The following is an 18,118-nucleotide window of genomic DNA, read 5'->3' on the forward strand; positions in this document are numbered from 1 at the left end:
CCGTGTTATTGTTTAGAAATCCATTTGTGAAGAAGGAAAAGGCTGTCTCCAAATAATAGAAGATTTTGGCAGGTTTCCATCTGCAGCGGAAATTTAGAACTTCTGAGCTCTCATTTCCTTTGGAAATATGAATCAGTGTGGGTTGCTGTGAGTGTGACCCCAAAGCACATCTTTGTGTTGTGTTTGACTGGTTTCTGCAGAAGAGTAGCCTCACATCTGGATACAAAAATAAGAGCAAGTACAAAAATTGATAGAGTGGGTCAGGTAGAAAACCAGTATATATTATTTTGAAAGCAAATTTTTGAGAATCTTCAAGTACTTAGTGTTGCTTCTCACTTTGACTGTCAGGTTATGTAATTGCAGTCTTCCAAGTACCAGTAGAGGCTATGCAGCTAACTTCTGGGAAAATGAGGGGTTAGAGGGAAAATTTTAGAGCATACCCTAAAATAATCCTATAAAATAAGTTCAATTACATATCCAGTTGATGGTGTGTAGAATTAAAAGCTACAGCACTGAAGTCTTGATTTATGGAAAACTGGTCAATAGTGCAACAGAAATTTTAGCTGAGGATGTGGAATTTAAAAGTTCTGTCCTTAAGGAGGTTAATCCTGAGGGGACTGGTTAATTACCTCTGGACTAACATTCATTTTCTTTAGAAAAGTTAACACAGTAAAAAAGAAATATAACTGTAAAAGGATCACAACAGTAAGCTTTTTGGCATGGTCTTTAGAGGTATTCACTGCCTTTGGGGGTTTTTAGAAATTTAAAGAGCAAATATCTGGATGACCAGTACAAGGTATTTCTGAATTTCAATACATGCTTTGCTGAATTAAAACAATAAATGTTTAAGCTCTAGAGTTTTAAGTATTTGGGCAGGCAAGACTCCCTTACCCATATCTCATAAAAGGTCACTATAGGAGCAGAACAAGAATCTGTTTCCAGCTTTCTCTCCTAGGCAGAACATTGACTAATTCCATCAGTCCTGCATCTGGCATGAGGTAGATCTAAGGCCATCTTGTTCTACATATCCTTCTTTTTTACCAACCATCCTTGTTATTGAACGACCTCAGTAGTTAAATGCCAGCTCTTCTGGTCAGCACTGACAGATTCTGGTAGGTGCCTGTGTTGTTGGTTCTGTTGTTGGTTATCTTTGTCACTACAAGTGGCACCATGAAGAATTACCATCACGTGACTCTAACATCACATTCTATTACCTTGACCCTGATTTGGTGCCTTTCTATTCATTTCTTTCTGACAGAAAGCATCCCTTGAAACAGAAAGACTGCTGGTTTATTAATAATAGTGAAACTAATGAAGATTTCAATGCTGAGCTTTCTAACTTGAGTTTTATTTTGAATATATGTATGTGTTTAAAAAAAAAAACAGAAAAGCAATAAAATCTAGGAAGATTTTAATGCCACAGACTCATTATTCAGTCCTGAATACCATCAAAAGGGAAGTACTGGTTCTTCATTTCAATAGTGAAATGTCATCAGAAGGGTCCCTTTTCTTGCCAGATACCCTGCTGCCATGTCTGACCATCTCATATATTCTGCTTGGGACTCTTCTCAGCTGACCAACTTGCTGGCCTCTTGCTTGCCCCCATGCTAAGATGATTTTGTCAGTGGGTTCATGAGCTGCTGCATGGCTGTGCTGGCCATGGACTGAGAGACATGGAGTGGAAAAAGAAAATGTCCTTGCACATAACAAAGCCATGCTTTAAGGCACAGCCATCTGAACTGATATGCTCTTTCCTGTTTTAGGGAATGCATCCCTGGAGAAGAATGCCATGTTGGAACCCTGGGCTTCCATGTTTAGTCTGTAGAGAGAATATTGGGTGGATTGGATACCTCTGCTGGACACAGACAGAGGTTCCTCACAGTACTGGCACTATGAGTGTTAAGGAGTAAGTACCCTGAAAAAGTGGGAATGGAAAGCCTTCAACAAGACCCTGGGTAACACCTCAGCTCCAAGCATTTATCTCATTTGAATTAGTGAAACACTCAAGAGGATGGATGCATCAGTCAGCCTCTCTCTACCCACCAGACTGTCCCCTGGCTATCCAGGTAAATCTTATAAGGATAATCAGACACTGTAGAATTTGATGCATATGGGATACAGAGAGGAATCTCATGTGGATGACTCTGTTAAAAGGCATGTGCTCATCTGGCATTTGGTTAACAAGCTATGTGCAAGTACCAGAGACATAGAATAACACCTGCACTAAGGGATTTAATACTCCTATTGTCTGTAGACCTGTTTGTTTCCTGTACCAAAATGGCACTTATCTCACACTTGCCCAGCCAACTTTCCTCATGGTATCTACAACAGAGATTTGTATACACATTTTTTTTCTCTACAGTTTCTCAACTCATAACCACTGGCTACATTCCTTTCCCCATACCTATTCCCAATCTATTCCCAATCTCTGCTCAACATCTCTCCCCCTCTTTGCACCACTCCCTGAAAATGTCATATGTGCTAAAAGGTTAAAGTTTTAAAATCTTGAATCTCAGCAGCATGAATTCCAAAATAATCAGCCTTAATGATTTGTACTCCAGTCTCCTCCTATCACCCACCTACCTACCATTTTTCCAGGTCTCCTCTCCCCTCCTGCTGTAGGAACTTATAAAAATGACATGGATTATATCACTGTTACTTTGAATGAAGCTCTGGTTGTAGCGTGACTGCTAAAAAAGATTAGAAGAGGTACATTGGCTCTAGGCTCCTCAGTGCAAGCTGCAGAGAATCTCCCCTCAGCCACCTCAGTTGCTCACAAGGCAGATCAGGGTACAAAACCTGTTTGAACAGAGGTATTTTAAGACATTGGCTGCATACCAATTACTGCTGAGCTCTATTCATTTTACAGTGCACACTCTGCTGCTATGTAGGAGCAATCAAAGAAAGCTAAAAGCAAAGCAGAGATAACAATCTATCCTGGAGTGAGTATTAGAAGATGAAAGAGCTTTGTTATTAATGCCCCAATAACAGGCTTTGCATTCTCATCCTTGCACCAGCTGCATGAGAACCACACTAGCAAATAGCAGCACTTGGCACCTTCCAGATTTCCTCACTGACTTTCTGCAAATGAAGACCACCTCTGGGGAACTGTCTACCAGGCTAAAATCTGTAAGAATGACTGAAGAGAAGCACAAGTAGTGTTATTCTTGTCCAGGTCTTGATAAAAATGGAAAAAAAAAAAAATCTCAGTTTGGTAACCTCTGCCCTTGTATAGAGGAGGGGAGACAGGAGGCTTATAGCACAAAAAGAGGGTCGCAGAGGTACTGTCAAATTGCCAGGTGTAAGCAAGAGATAAAAAGGAGGTCTTATCTGTAATGCCTTATGTTTTTCTGGAATCCTACAGATTTTAAAGCAGTGTCATAGTCTGTCCTTTGTAACCTGCCACCACCTTCTTCAAAATTGGCAGCTGTCTGTGAAAACCTACACGCTCGGTGTTTTCCAGCTGGCCCCACACAGTCTAGTCCTGGAGTTCTTGGACAGCTTTGGTGTATCTTTCTGGTTGCAAATCCCTCAGGAAGCACACCTCTTTTCAGGCTGCCCCATAGCTCTGAACTATTCTGGTTCAAGTAACTGGCCAAAACCAGGCAGTTTTCATAGTAATAGCAGTAAATAGTGATTCATTGTGGTTTAGATTAATGAATTTTCAAAGCTTATAGATTAAAATCTTGGAAATAAAGAGCTTGAAGAGAAAATAAAATTTGGCAGCAGGGTTCTTTGTGAACCACTTCAAAATCTCTAACCTATATTTCAGCTCTGAGATCCAAAGATACAAGTTTCACGGAGTTGTCCTGCCTCATGGGGGATCTTTGGGCTCTGAATGGATCTTCTGAAACTTATCACACTAATGGAAATCCTGGGTTTTGCTCTGGATCTACTGCAAAGCTGCTGATGGACCTTCCTTGGGAAAGAAGTCTTGGATACTTGGGAGTTAGCCCCCTCCTTAGTTCATCTCTATCCTGCCAAGGGCTGCTAGGTCAAACACAGCTCAGCTCTCTGCTTTGTGAATGGCTCTGCTGCATACCTATCCCTTCACTTACTTAAAATCACCATAATAAGAGCCATTAGGTCTCAGATTAACTCTTATCCTGGCTGAGCTGTTTAATTTACTTTATTATTTCACTGTTAGGTGTGGGAGGAGCAATAATATGCAGTAGAACAGATTCCAAAAACATTTGCTGTATATTGTAATGACATCTCATGACCTCCAGGACATTACCAGCTTCCTCTAGGGACCAGAGGCTACCTTGTTTGAGCAGAGAGCAGACCTTGTCATCTCCTGTCAGAAAGGAGGCCATACACTTTGAAAGAGGCTTGCTACAATGGAGAGGCAAACTCTGATAGAAGAGAACCTTTCATTAATGAGATTTAGCACCCTATTTCTCTGCATACACAAAAGTTCCTGTGCTGGATTCAGCATTTTCATAGAATCATAGAATCATAGAATTAGCCGGGTTGGAAGGGACCTCAGAGATCATCTAGTCCAACCCTTGATCCACCGGAGCAGTTGCTAGACCATGGCACTGATTGCCACATCCAGTCTTTTTTTAAATGTCTCCAGGGACGGAGAATCTACCACCTCACCGGGCAGTCCATTCCATAGCCTAATCACCCTCTCCGTGAAGAAATTCTTTCTAATATCTAACCTAAACCTCCCCTGGCACAACTTAAGACTGTGTCCTCTTGTCTTGTTGAAGGTCGTCTGTGAAAAGAGTCCAGTTCCCACCTCGCTACAGCCTCCTTTCAGGTAGTTGTAGACAGCAATGAGGTCTCCCCTGAGCCTCCTCTTCTTCAGGCTGAACAGCCCCAGCTTTCTCAGCCTCTCCTCATAGGGCCTGTGCTCGAGTCCCTTCACCAGCCTGGTTGCCCTCCTTTGGACCTGTTCCAGGACCTCTACATCCTTCTTAAACTGAGGGGCCCAGAACTGGACACAGTACTCGAGGTATTTTAATCAGTCCAGTGACCCTTCTGCTTGCTGAGAAATAGAGAGTACTTGGGAATCAAGCCATAAAACTCAGCATTCTGGCCATGCCTCATGGCCACTGCTCCCATATTTGCACTATTGATCCTACTGTACATGTCTTCTTATGTTGAAGCAAGTATGCCAATGCTGCTTTGACTTTGTTTCTCTAAATCAGCAAATGAATATTGTACTTATTGAGCAGAAAGACTTAACAGAAGGGTCTACCAAACACAAACCAACTATACCTCCATCCAGTTAGCACTTTCCCAGAAGGATTTGCTTGCTACAGTAAAGTTCTTAGACACAGTTATCCTCTAACTCCGGCATTGGACCCTCATGACATTGTTCCTGTGACTATCAGGCGGAGTCCTCCTGGCCATCAGTCTGAAGAACACCTCCCGGATAGATTTCTCCCTTCCCGCTGATGGCTGCTGCCATTCACCCCCGGATGATTCCCCGCCCCTTCCCCAAGGAAGGGGACTGACTTCTCCCTCCTCCCCAGAGCTCTCTCCTTCGCAGCTTTGCCACGGCTCTCGATGCAGTGAATCCTCTCCCCTCCCGTCACCTCCCACCCGGGGTGCTCCGCCTTCCAAGGAGAAGAGGCAGCTCCGTGTCCTCGCCAGGGCGGAGCGGCCCCCAACCACGGCACCATCCCTGCTTCCCCGGGGCCGGGATTGCAGCACCATGGAGAGGGGAGTCAGGAGGCAGCGGTGCGGGAAGGGAAAAAGGGGTGGATGGAGAGCGGACAGGGGAAAAGCAGTGGATGAGGGTGGGCAGGGGAAAAGCAGTGGATGGAGAGTAGGCAGGGAGCGGGAAGGGAACAAGCACTGGATGGAGAGAGGGCACGGAGTGGGCAGGGCAAAAGCAGTGGATGGAGAGAGGGCAGGGCAAAAGAAGTGGATGGGAGCGGACAGGGAAAAAGCTGTGAATGGGAGAGGGCAGGGAGAAAGCAGTGGATGGAGAGAGGGCAGGGAAAAAGCAGTGGATGGAGAGCGGCCAGGAAGCAGGCAGGGCAAAAGCAGTGGATGGGAGAGGGCAGGCAGCAGGCAGGGAAAAAGCTGTGGATAGAGAGCGGGCAGGGAAAAAGCAGCCGATGGAGAGTGGGCAGGGCAAAAGCAGTGGATGGGAGAGGGCAGGGAGAAAGCAGTGGATGGAGATCAGGCACGAAGCGGGCAGGGCAAAAGCAGTGGATGGGAGAGGGCAGGAAGCAGGCAGGGAAAAAGCAGTGGATGGAGAACGGGCAGGGAGCAGGCAGGGAAAAAGCTGTGGATGGAGAGCGGGAAGGGAAAAAGCAGCCGATGGAGAGTGGGCAGGGAAAAAGCAGTGGATGGAGATCAGGCAGGGAGCGGGCAGGGAAAAAGCAGTGGATGGAGAGAGGGCAGGGATCAGGCAGCAAGCAGGATGGGAGTGGGCAGTGAATGGAGCAAGCGGTGGATGGAGAGCAAGCAGCGAGCGGGCAGCGAGGGAGCAGCAGGCAGGGAATAAGCAGTGGAAAGAGAGCAGTAGGAAGTGGTCATCGGGCAGAAGAGGCAGGGACAGGGATCTGGCAGGCAGCACGGAGCAGGTGCAGGGGCTCTTGTCCCAGCCCTTACTCAGCCTGCCCCCGTGTAACCCCACCTGTGAGGAGTACTGAGCAGTGGTGTTGGCCCCTGGGGGATTTAGCACTAAGTTCCCTCCTCATAGGCTCTGGAGAAGCCTGACCTTGGATGCCACGAAGATATCTGGCTAGCTTGCTGCTGACTGGCAGTAATCAAATGGCTTGTTGTGTTTTCCCTGGCAGCAGGCTCCTGTCCAGGGAGGGAAACTCTCAGGTCAGTCCTTTCCTGCTCTAGGCTGAGCCCCATGGGAATGTTGCTAGTGTCACCTTGAACTTAGTGTCACACAGCATTTCAGACCACACCTTGAATGATGTGTTCAGGTTCAAGAGCCTCACTACAAGAAGGACACTGATGTTCTGGAGCATGTCCAAAGAAGACCAACAAAGCTGGTGAAGGGTCTAGAGTAAAATCTTATGAAAAGCAACTGAGCCAACTGGAGTTGGCTGAGTTAGCCTGGAGAAAAGGATGCTGAGGGAAGGAGGTTGTACTGAGGTGAGGGTTGGTCTCTTCTTCAGAGTAACAAGAGAGAGAAGAAATGACCTCAAGTTGTGCACCAGGGGAGGTTTAAATTGAATATTAGGAAAAAAAATCTTTACTGAAAGGGTTTCAGGCACTGGAACATGCTGCCCAAAGAAGTGGTTGAGTCACCGTCTCTGAAGATATTTAAAAGACATGTAGATGTGGCATTTAGAGACATGTTTTAGTGGTGAACTTGGCAGTACTAGGTTAAGGGTTGGACGTGATGATCTTAAAAGTCTTTTCCAAACAAAATGATTATATAATTCTAAGCATGGCTGGAATTGCTCACCACACCCTGGTGAACTCAAATAGCATGTGCTTGTGCCAGGCTGCTCTGGGTACAGGTGCTGCAATAGTAGGTGCCTTGTTTCAGCCTCCTTCCACCCCTTAGCTGCATTCCAGTGGCAGCTTCATGAGATGACAGCTCTGAATCTGTCTCCTGCTGTGACCCAGAATACCCAGGCTCTACCCTTTCCGTATTGTCTACCATCAGGATAGCATTGCTTGTCCCACCTAGCTCCATCAAAACAGGCACTAGCAAGACTAAGAGATACCAGGAAAAGATCTAAGGTTCAAACAAGCTTCAAGGAAACACATTTTTTCTACTTTCTGGTATACCACCCTGAATCCATGGCATGCAGAACCAGAAAGTTCAGAGGAGTCATGGAACAGGTCCGTGCCAAATGCTGAACCAATTGCTTGAAGAAGCCCTGAAAGATTAGGAAGGTGTCATAGGAAAGGGATGTGGGCACAGTTCAGTTTCCTAGTTACACTGACATTTGTTACGTGAATGAAACAGCTCTCTCTAGCATCACCAAAAGCAGAATACTTAAATAAAGTATCTAAGCAGTTCTATCAACTAAAAGCTAGTTCTTGTCAAATTTGGAGAATTCTGTGACTGAAGGAACTCAGGATTACAAATATGAGAGGTAACTACTGCCTGTGGAGGGAGCACTGAGGAGTTAGCAGAATATGGGATGGGTGGAAACTAAGTCATAAAAAGTCAATTATCTTTCTGAAGTCCATGGCAGTGCTGACTCCACTGGAGTTAGGAGCTTTAGTTCCCAAACTCACCCTTTGAAGGCATTTTGTGAGTCTTTTTTACTGAGATAAGGACTGAGAGGCTAATCAGAGGTGAGTGGGTTTGTTACACAATATCATAGAATCATAGAATCATAGAATCATAGAATTGGCTGGGTTGGAAAGGACCTCAGAGATCATCAAGTCCAACCCTTGAACCACCATTGGGGTTGCTAGACTATGGCACTGAGTGCCATATTGTCTCACTGTTAGTTTTGATTTCTGGTGTTTCTTGACTGTGTGAGTTTATGCCTGTGTTTAATGGTTCCTTGGTGTTGATCATATAATTTCCATGAGTGTATCTAGTGTGCTGATAATCATAACCAAGTTAACTGAAGAGATGATGTTCCCAGATAATATTTAGCTTGAAGCCTGCTGTATTTGTGTCAGATCTTAGACATTTTTGCATACTTCTCCCAAAGCAGTAGATTTAATAAACGATACTGTTTCTTCCCACAAGCATTGCCTTAAAAAACTGTAGCTACAACACTATTACTATTTGTACTACAGTAAGCACATCATATTCCTCCAGGATATTTAATCTGAACAATTCAGGCACTGCAGCAGAGTACACTGGGGCTGTACATGTGAATGTTCATGTACATTTGGCAACACCCTGCTAGCTTGGATTCTGTTAGCAGTGCGGCCATGATAACTCTGAAACATAAACTCCCGAGATCTGTAGGTGGGTGTAGGATCCCAAAAAGAATATTTGTCTCAAAACAGCCTCCCTGACAAGGTGGACACAGTGCTTGGGTGTAGGCCTCATTTGATAACCACCTGCACTCTGTTCTCTCAAGGAGAGACCCTCATTTGGGGAACCACCCTGATAAACAGGACCCTATTCTCACAAGAGCAGCCCCTCCTTTAGTGGCCATCCCAATAATCTGAACACTGTCCTTGCAAGGGAAGCTCTGTCTGATGGCCACCCTGACAGGCAGGACATTGTCCTTATTCCATAAGGGACAGGGACAGGGAAGCTGCACCCTGCAGAGGCAGAGTGACATCTTGTGTGTGCCCTGGGTAAAGCCACTGGAGAGGGGGCATGTGCAGAAATAAGAGTTGTTGCCTATTCATCCCATATGGAGGGGCCAAGTGAACACCTGGCTTTACAAGATATGCCAAAGCCCCCCCTGAAAAGGTGGGGGTCAGGCAGCATTAAAGAGGCACACCTGAAATTCTGGATGCGTGCCCACTATCCAAGGACCCAAACTTCCAACTGAGATCATCGCTGGATCCAAGGGTAATGATATCTTTTCTATCCCTTCTTTATCTTTATTTCTCTCTCTCTCTGTGTCTCTGTTTCTAACCTTATCTCAGCACATGAGGGTAACATAGTTTCTAACTTTGTTAAGTTTTACTCCCCATTGCTTTGTTAAGTTTTGTTAGTTGTAACCTGTTGTTTTGACAACTTCCTAGAGTTTTGTTAAATTGTAATCCACTGCTTTGAAAGTACCATCATTTATAATTCTGCTAGTTGTAATCTCACATGCTTTATAATCTTACTAACTTTTAAGTAAAGTTGTGTTTTTATACAAACCTCCTGGGTAATAACCTTACTCCTGAGTACTGCGCAGAGAATTCCCAAACTTAATCTCACCAAATGGGTTGTTAAAAGATTCATTAGAGGAGGAGAAGGATTGGTCCCAGCCGCACCCAGGCTCCTCTCTGAGGGAGTTTAGAAAGAAAGGGGGTCCAGTCTGAATCCCCTGGGTCAACCCCCACTGCGGGGAACCTTACCTGTGTCCACTCTTTGGGACGTAGAGACCTGCCCACTCTGTGGGAGGTGATATTTGGTTTGGCCCCACATCTGGGGAGCCGTGCTCACTGTGTGAGACGTGACAGTGCCACACTCTCCTTGTGGGGTGTGACAGTGGGCTGATTGCTGAAGTGAGTCCTTATTGCCTCCTCTCTGCTCCTGTCAGCACAATTAGTCCTTTAGCTGAAAGTCAGTTCTGGTAAATGCCTACATCCTGGCTAGGACCACAGGGTAAACCTGCTTGAAGAAAGACCTCTGGAGTCTGCTTTTTTGTTTACTGTGATCTAAATAGGAAAAAAAAAAATCCCCAAACTTCATAAAGCTTATATTGAAGCTTCTCCTGCCTCTCCTCTCAAAAGCATAATAAAAAATGTAATGATCACATGTATTTTCTTTGGTGTAGAAGTGACTTGTGTTACTTCCTGCTGATACTTTCTGTGGGGTGACCTGAAGATGAGTAGGTAGGAATGGAATGAGGACCTTGTGTAACAGAGTTATCTTTGGCTATAGGACAAATTGCAAATAGATTCCATAAAATCATAAATGTATAGAAGAAGAAGTTATATTGCCAGCCCACCCTGACTTCAGTAACTATGATATATTGAAGCTCTGAAGACAGACGTGGGAGTTCATTACTTCTTTAACCTGAGTGTTTTATTGTTTTACAATGTAGGACAGAGAGAGAGTGCAAAGCTCTTTACCTGTTGAACTCTTGTTTTCCTTGGATTACCAGAGGTTTATCTTTAGCAGGCTTTCCAAACAAAATACCTCACTCTTTCTCAGTAGTGTTTATGCTACACGTAACATTACCCTTTGCTGCTGCATGCACTGGCAGGTTAAAATTAGACTTCCTAAATGTCAGTACAGCAGTTTGCCACTCTCTTATTTTACCAAGTGAGTGCTTCTTTTGGTTGCTGTTAATTTCTTGTCTATGTTACTATAAACAGTGAATAAGCAAAACCTTACTCAGATGCTTAAGTATACATTTAAAGGATGCACACTTAATGATGTAATATTTTGAATATTCAAGTTTCTATCTGCCAGTGATCAAAGCAGTAATGACAATACAAAGTGGCAAATTAATTACAGATGATTTTTCTGAAAGCAGCTTTTGTAATAGTAATAGTGGTAGCTTCTAGTTTCTGAAGTACTTTACATTGGTTAAGCATATTTTATCATACATTCCTGTGAAGAAGATTTTCTTTAGACTTCTGCAGAAATAAAGCATAAATGGTTATTTGTAAGGATACAATATTTACTTTTAAAGCATTTGTGTGAGTTTCTATGCCTTTTAAGTAATTTTTGATGAACAGCATTCTTTAAATGATCTAAAATAGTCTTATCAGTTCACATTGCTCACGTGCAATTTTTAATGGTTTGAAACAAGGCATGATAAAATGTGTACAAAAATGATGTTGAGTTTTGTCTCAAAATCCTCTTTATGTTTAAGAGTTGATCTGTCTGTCCCAGCACACAGTCTGGACAGGGAAGGAGCATGAGAGGTAAGAAAAGGCATGCTTCTGTAAAATCCTTATGTCTCCAGGTGTTGTGCACCTAAGAACCTCTTTATATAATATGGTAACAACCACACAACAGATTTTACGTCTCATACAACCACTGGCTGTTAGTATCTTAGAACTGTGCTTCTTTCTGGTCTCATATAGCCTTTGGATGTCTGGTCTGTCTGGATTGGATTTCTTTTCTAGTTCCCTGAAATACTGGTGTCTTAATCCTTTTTTTATTTTGTGCTCTAGCCTGACTCCATCTTACTCATATGCTGCCTACATCCAGGACAGAGCAGTTCCCTAAATCCAGGAGAGAGCAATCCCTCTGTTCTTGCCCACATGAGTACTTAAACACAGTTTAACTCCAAACACTATCTTGCTCACTCTCTTGAGGCTTAACAGCAAATAGAAAACAAAAATCTTCATTCACTGCTTTACACACAGAGCAAAACAGAAACCACATCCCGTAGTAAACTTCTTGTTAGTCTGTGTCTCTGAGTAAACCTGTTCCCCGAATAGGAAAAGAAGACCTTGGAGGTTTTTGCACGCTGATAGATGGCTTCCAAATCCAGCACTTTGCATTAAAATGGACATTCTGAAACAGCACACCTTTGATCTTTAAAGTTAAAATATTAGCCTGTGATACAGCAAGTCTATACATGCACACTTAATTCCCAGCATATCAGCATTTGCGTAGTATTTGTGGACACTGTTCTTTGCTATCTAACTTCCTTAGAAACTAAAAAAGAGGACTGATAGCTGTCACACACCTTGCTCTGTTTTCTCCTCTCCCCACCCAGTAGGAAGGATGCTTATTTTTGCATGTAAGTTAGAGCTGGAAGAGAGTTTAGCCCATCTCTTTGCTAATTGTGGTTTGTTACTGACAGCATATTTAGTTTAATTTAGTCCAGCATACTTACCTCATGTTACCAGCCACAGAGAAGAGGTTACTGTCTTTCTTGGAACATGTATCATTCCTACAGAGTTGTTTCTGATAGTTTGCCTACAATATCCTTTATTTTATTAATCGCAATGCTTTAAACATAATCTCTTGAACAACCTTTTTCTCCTTAGGCTCAGATCTTGCAATAGACATATGTTCCAGTTAAGTGACACTTACTTACCTTCTACTTTGAAGATGGTAAGGTGGGGTCTACAGTGAAAAGCACCCAGTGCATTGCCAGCACAGTTCATCCAAAGACCCTGGAAAATCCAAGTTGCAGTGATAACAGACGATGCTCGACTCGTGACTTTCCACTCATTTGATGCGGTAGCAGCAATAGCAGCTCCCAGTCCACAGAAGCAAAATATGAAAGCTATAATCTGTATTACTAGCATGTTTCTCTGTAACCCAGGGACTTAGCAATGCCACTGTGTGGAGACAAAAGTGCTTTAGTCATGTGAGTAAGCAAAAAGGCATAACATAAGCAAATTATACTTGAACAAGTTCAGTAACACTCACTACAGAAAGTTAATGTGGCTGAAAGAAACTGTCATGCTTGAGTGATTCAAGAAAGTCCCTAGGCGTTACAAATGTTTAGAAAGACAGTCAAGGCACAAGGTTTTGGGAGCTAATTACGTGTAGTTGCATACGGATTTCTAATTGTAAAAATTAATTTAAATATTCCATATTTTTTTCAATTAAGGTATTCCAGTTAATGCTTAATTTTTAGTTAATTGGAAACTTACAGTTGGAAACTTGCATCTAGCAAAGTAAGTTCAGAGTCCAAACTGTACAGCACCATTTAACAGATTACCATAACACTTTAGAAGAATCACACAACATTTGTAAAATCAGTTCTTAAAAGGCTGTGAAATTAATTCAGCCATAACTAGTCAGCTTACAAGCAGGACTAAATCCATAACATCTTGGAGGCAGTGTCTGTGGATGTATTTGTAGAATAACAAATTGGAGCAACAACAGAAACAGCAATTGGTCCTTGAGCACGGAGTCAGCAGAATGAAACTTGTATAGACCCCACCAAGACCTCTTTGGTCAGCATAGAAGATTTACTGTGTTATGGTATGTCAGTTCTTCACCATGAATATAGTGCAGAAACATCTGTCTCACCAATGACTTGTGAAAAATCCTCAAAGAATCACTGATTTAATAAAATGGCATCTTTAAAGTAGTAGGCAGTGACAGCACCACACTGAAATAGCTTTTCTACTCCCAGTTCCTGACTATACTGTCGTTAGTGGTGTGGGACCTACACATGGTTTTGCAGACTTGTGTGGCCTTCACTCTTCTAAGATGTCAACTTACAGCTTTATTCAGGCCTCTTCTCATTCTCTGGTCTTTTTGACTTCCTCTCTGAAGAAGGAGCACGTTTCTTGTCCTTCACGTTCCTGTATGCCATTTGGTGACTTGAGATCACCTTGGGTATTGAGCAGACACCATTGTTTTTCACAATGAGAGTAACTTTTCAGAGCTCCAGAAGGAATAATCAAGGATGCTAAAATATAATTGGCATTCCATGTAAAGAGCAAGAGGAGTTTTACTTAGACTGTCCTGTTGAACTGCCACCTGATACTTCCACTTTAACCAGCCTTTAGCTCAGCACTAAGAAGTAGGACCCAAAAGTATGATAATACAGATCAGGGAATTGCATTACAAGAAGGAATTTCTTTCCAGAGTAATCAGTATCCCACACATCAATGGCAAATTGAATACTTTTATCAACACAGTCATCTTAAGAGAGTTAGAAAGCAGCTGAGCTACAGAGAAGCAGTGTAATATAGCAGATTGTTTTAATGGTGAGGGCACAATGACAGAGAGATGAAGCAATTTTTCCTTGCTGTCAAATAATGCAGTAACATATTTTTCTTATGCCGAGGGTCAAGACTCATGTAATCCTTCATATATTTTTTCACTGAATTTGAGGGGAACACAGAAATCTTTGAAGCAGATTTTTGAGGGCTATTTTTTTTTTTTAATCTACCTCCGCAAACCCCATACAAAATCATGGTGTTTTTATTTTTGTTGTTTGTTCATCAAAGGTTGCGTTAGTTCACAGAGGAAAGTGAGAATGTCATTAGCTACCTGTTTGTTTTTATAAAAAAAAAACCAGCCCAGTCATAGTGCTGTTGGCTGAGTGCCCAAGGACGTTTTACATCTGATGCTAAATTCACACCATGTTCTGGACTTCCCTTGAACATTCTCCTCATTGATTGAGAAAAAAATCCTTGAGGCTCATCTGGCCAGGAAAAAGCAAAGGTGACTGAATGGAAACACTCTCCCATCTCACCCTGCTCTGCCTTTTGCTATGCATAGCACTGTGCCTTATCAACAAGACCTGTCAGGAGCTACCCAGGCTCAGCAGGACAGAACCACTTGGTTGCTTCTCAGTGACCAAAGGCAGCAGGGCCTTCTCAGTCAGATCTCCTTCTTCGAAGCCAATGTCATGCTGGGGCCAGGCCTCACACTTCTGTTTCTAGATAAACTGCAATCCAAATTCCTAAGTCGTTTCCCCTTCTCACTCTTAGATGGTCATATACAAAGATCCCATCCACTGAAAGCCACTTACTAAAGTGGAAAGTGCCTGCAGGCACCACCTGCACTGTAAACTACACTTTTAGGGCTTAAAGAGGACTTTGTGGTTTCTTGGCCTTTATCCTAATCCTCTAGTGCATGACTGTGTGGAATTCATGGTTACAAGTACTTCACCCTGCCTTGTTTCTAGGCAGTTAGAGTGTGAGTGATGAATAAATTAAAGAGATACTTAAGTGATAAGAAAGAAGTAAGCAGTCCTGTTTACAACCCTCATTTCTTCTATAAACTGTCAGGAAGCAAGTTAATCAGTCATTTAAGAAGTTCAAGGCATAGTTGAAAGTTAACCTGCTAATGGTGTTTTCCATTATATCAAAACTTCTCTTCCCTGTTACTGAACAGACAAAAGTTGGAAAACACTTGGGAGCTTAAGGTGTGTTTTGATACAGAGTTGGGAAAGGGAAAACAGACCTTCATTGAACCATTTTTCCAAAAACACTACAAATGCACATGGCATATTACAGGCTCTGTTTAATTGTTACAGTCAATAACATGCCATATATCTATTGCTACTGATATTCTCTTTTTAAATCAATCCAATTATACTGACTTCAGAAAAGATAGGTATACATGTGTTTAGGATTATAAATTAATATGTATATTAATATATGTATCTATATGGATAAAATCTCTGCTTATACTTTTAAGTATTTTATGTTAGTTGTTTAATGGGCAAACTACTTACTCATGTGTGTTATTTATACATGCACTCTTTTAATATTTGTCTAAGAACTGGAATGATTTTGAACAACTGGTTTGAATCAGTATTTGGTGGGAGAATAAAAAGGCACAGGGTTAACCTTGTGTTTTTCATCATGTTCCTTAACTGGATATTAAGGATAAGACATGGATTTGAAAATGTTACTTTTGGATGATCTAGCATTAGACTCCTTAGGTTATGCTGTTGACACTGGGTGCTAGAGAACATGTTTGGATTAAAGATATTTGCTAATATTAAGCATATTATTGTTGGAACAATCTGCATAGACCTGCAACAAATGGCAAAAAAAAAACCCACTTTAAAGGTCTCCTCCAATCCAAACCATTCTATGGATCTATTAAAAAAAAACAAAACAAGAAAAAAAAAAAGGAAAAAAAAGTTGCATTTACATTTAAAAAAAAACCTAGAAAATGCATACTACAAAGAAGCTGAAATGGAAGAACAAGTCATATGTGTGATCCATGCTGAGAGCCAGGCTGAAATTCACAGTCACTGTGCTCTACTGAGAACTTCTGAACAGACATTGATGAAGTGATGGACTCAATGAAGGCATCATGTTTTATAGAGAGTGAGCTTGTCAAACCCAGACACTATTGGAATTATCCTGTGCTACAGGATGTTGATAGCACTACTGGAAGCAGTACTATCAGACTCAACCAAGTGCATCAGGGTGCCATGGACAGAGTAGTTCAATGCTTTCAAAGATGGCAGAGACAACTCAAAATGCTTGCAATACAGATGAAGAAGGAAGGAGTCTGCAAAGCAGGGTAAAAGGGTTGTAACAGAAATATTGTGATCTCAATGCTGCAAATAAACATTGAAAAAAACCATCACAATGCTGAAAAAAACCCATTAGTCTGCCATCCAAGTGAACTGAACCTCAAGAAAACCCATGTGAAGGACCAGAGTGTTTCCTCCCCTCCTGAAGGTTTGACTGCTGGAGCTTGGGTCCAGTTTACAAACAGCTCATCTGAGGGCAGCTCCCTTCCTGCTGGAGACGTGGGGAGAGGTTCTCAGCCACAGGAATCCTGGGGTGAAGCTGTGGCAGGCATCCCTCCCTCCTCATGGAGGGATCTGCTTTTAAGATGAATGAGACTCTGGAGCTTTGCCCTTGCCAGGGCTATAGCACCAGATGCCACAGGCTCTTGGTCTGGAGCTGGACCCTGTCCCTGACCTGCCAAATTTCTTTCCCAGATTGACCTTGGACCTGCCTGGAGACCACTGGGCTGCTCACTGTCACCATGGACTGTCACGCCCTCTTCAGACAAGGCATTCACTTCTGATTTAATGGATGGAAATGTAGACAGGAATGTGTTACTGAGCAGTTTGCTCCAAGGTGAGGTTTTTTTCAATATTTTAAATGTACCTTCATCATTCAATGTCTCTTCTTTTGCTTTATTAAACAGATATTTAATATTGTCTGCTCTGAAAATGGACCAGATTGGGCCAGATGATCTTGAGAGGTCCCTTCCAACCTACAGTGCTCTATGAAATAATCTTATACTGGAGTCAGCATATAATTGATCCTCAGTTCTGGTTGTCATAAACATGTTAAGCTCTTTCAGATTCTTGTGTTAAGTATTTTATTGAACTTCCAGATACTTTTTAAGGCTTTTTTTTCTGCATATTTTCCATTTTTTTCAACATTCTTGTCAAATTATGGGCACCAAAATAGAAAGTTATTGTCTAGTATTTCGTGTTCTAGTACTAACTCTACGTTTTATTTTTTATCAAGAATAATCTGAATAACTTTCTTTTCCACAGTACTGTCTTGGAAACCCATATATTTAGTTATGACTCTTGAGTGCTTTCTAAAAGCATTATGTTTCAAAACTGAAAACTGAGTGATCTCCATGTACTATTTTACAAATTACTTTTTTAAAAGAAAATAGTATTTGATGACACCTATATCAAATAAAAGCTTGTCCATTTAGTGTTCTAAATATTCATATGAAATTAATCTTGCAATTTCATGTGATGTTTAAGGAAAAACTTTGCTGTTTCTTGTAGGAGTGTGGGGTCTCCAAAGAGTAAAGGAGTTTCACTAGAAGGATGACAGTACTGATACGTAATTATACATTGGGCTAATGTTTGCAGTTTATTGTTATTATTTTATTTGGCTTGGGAAGGTTAGGAATGGGGAACAATATCTCTGGGAAGTTTTTGGTGGAACAGTTGAGAACTGACTGTTATCTTGTTCAGAGTCTGGGCTCAAGCATGACTCAACATTTTTGTACTTTTCTGTGGAGCTGGCTGGGGGGCCAGGAGCAGAGTGCAAGTGGGAAGAAGTTCCTCTGGCCCTTGGCCCTGGGCTGAGGAAAAAGTGCTATTCAAAGAAGAAACTGTCATCTCTCACAGTCAGAAATAATATGCTCTACTGCTACTAAGCAAACTGGATATGCACA

General features: G+C 42.2%; 1 protein-coding gene across 1 annotated transcript in view; it reads right to left on the bottom strand.

Annotated features, from left to right (window-relative positions):
- CLDN10 (claudin 10) overlaps positions 1 to 12,780 on the bottom strand; it is a 64,916-nt gene extending 52,136 nt beyond the window's left edge. Inside the window, exon 1 of the mRNA XM_008490311.2 lies at positions 12,567 to 12,780. Within this exon, the coding sequence (XP_008488533.2) occupies positions 12,567 to 12,780 (214 nt within the window). The remainder of the gene's footprint in view (positions 1 to 12,566) is intronic.
- Positions 12,781 to 18,118: the final 5,338 nt, after the last annotated feature.

This window comes from Calypte anna, chromosome 1 (genome assembly GCF_003957555.1).
Source record: "Calypte anna isolate BGI_N300 chromosome 1, bCalAnn1_v1.p, whole genome shotgun sequence".
NCBI classification, from domain to species: domain Eukaryota; kingdom Metazoa; phylum Chordata; class Aves; order Apodiformes; family Trochilidae; genus Calypte; species Calypte anna.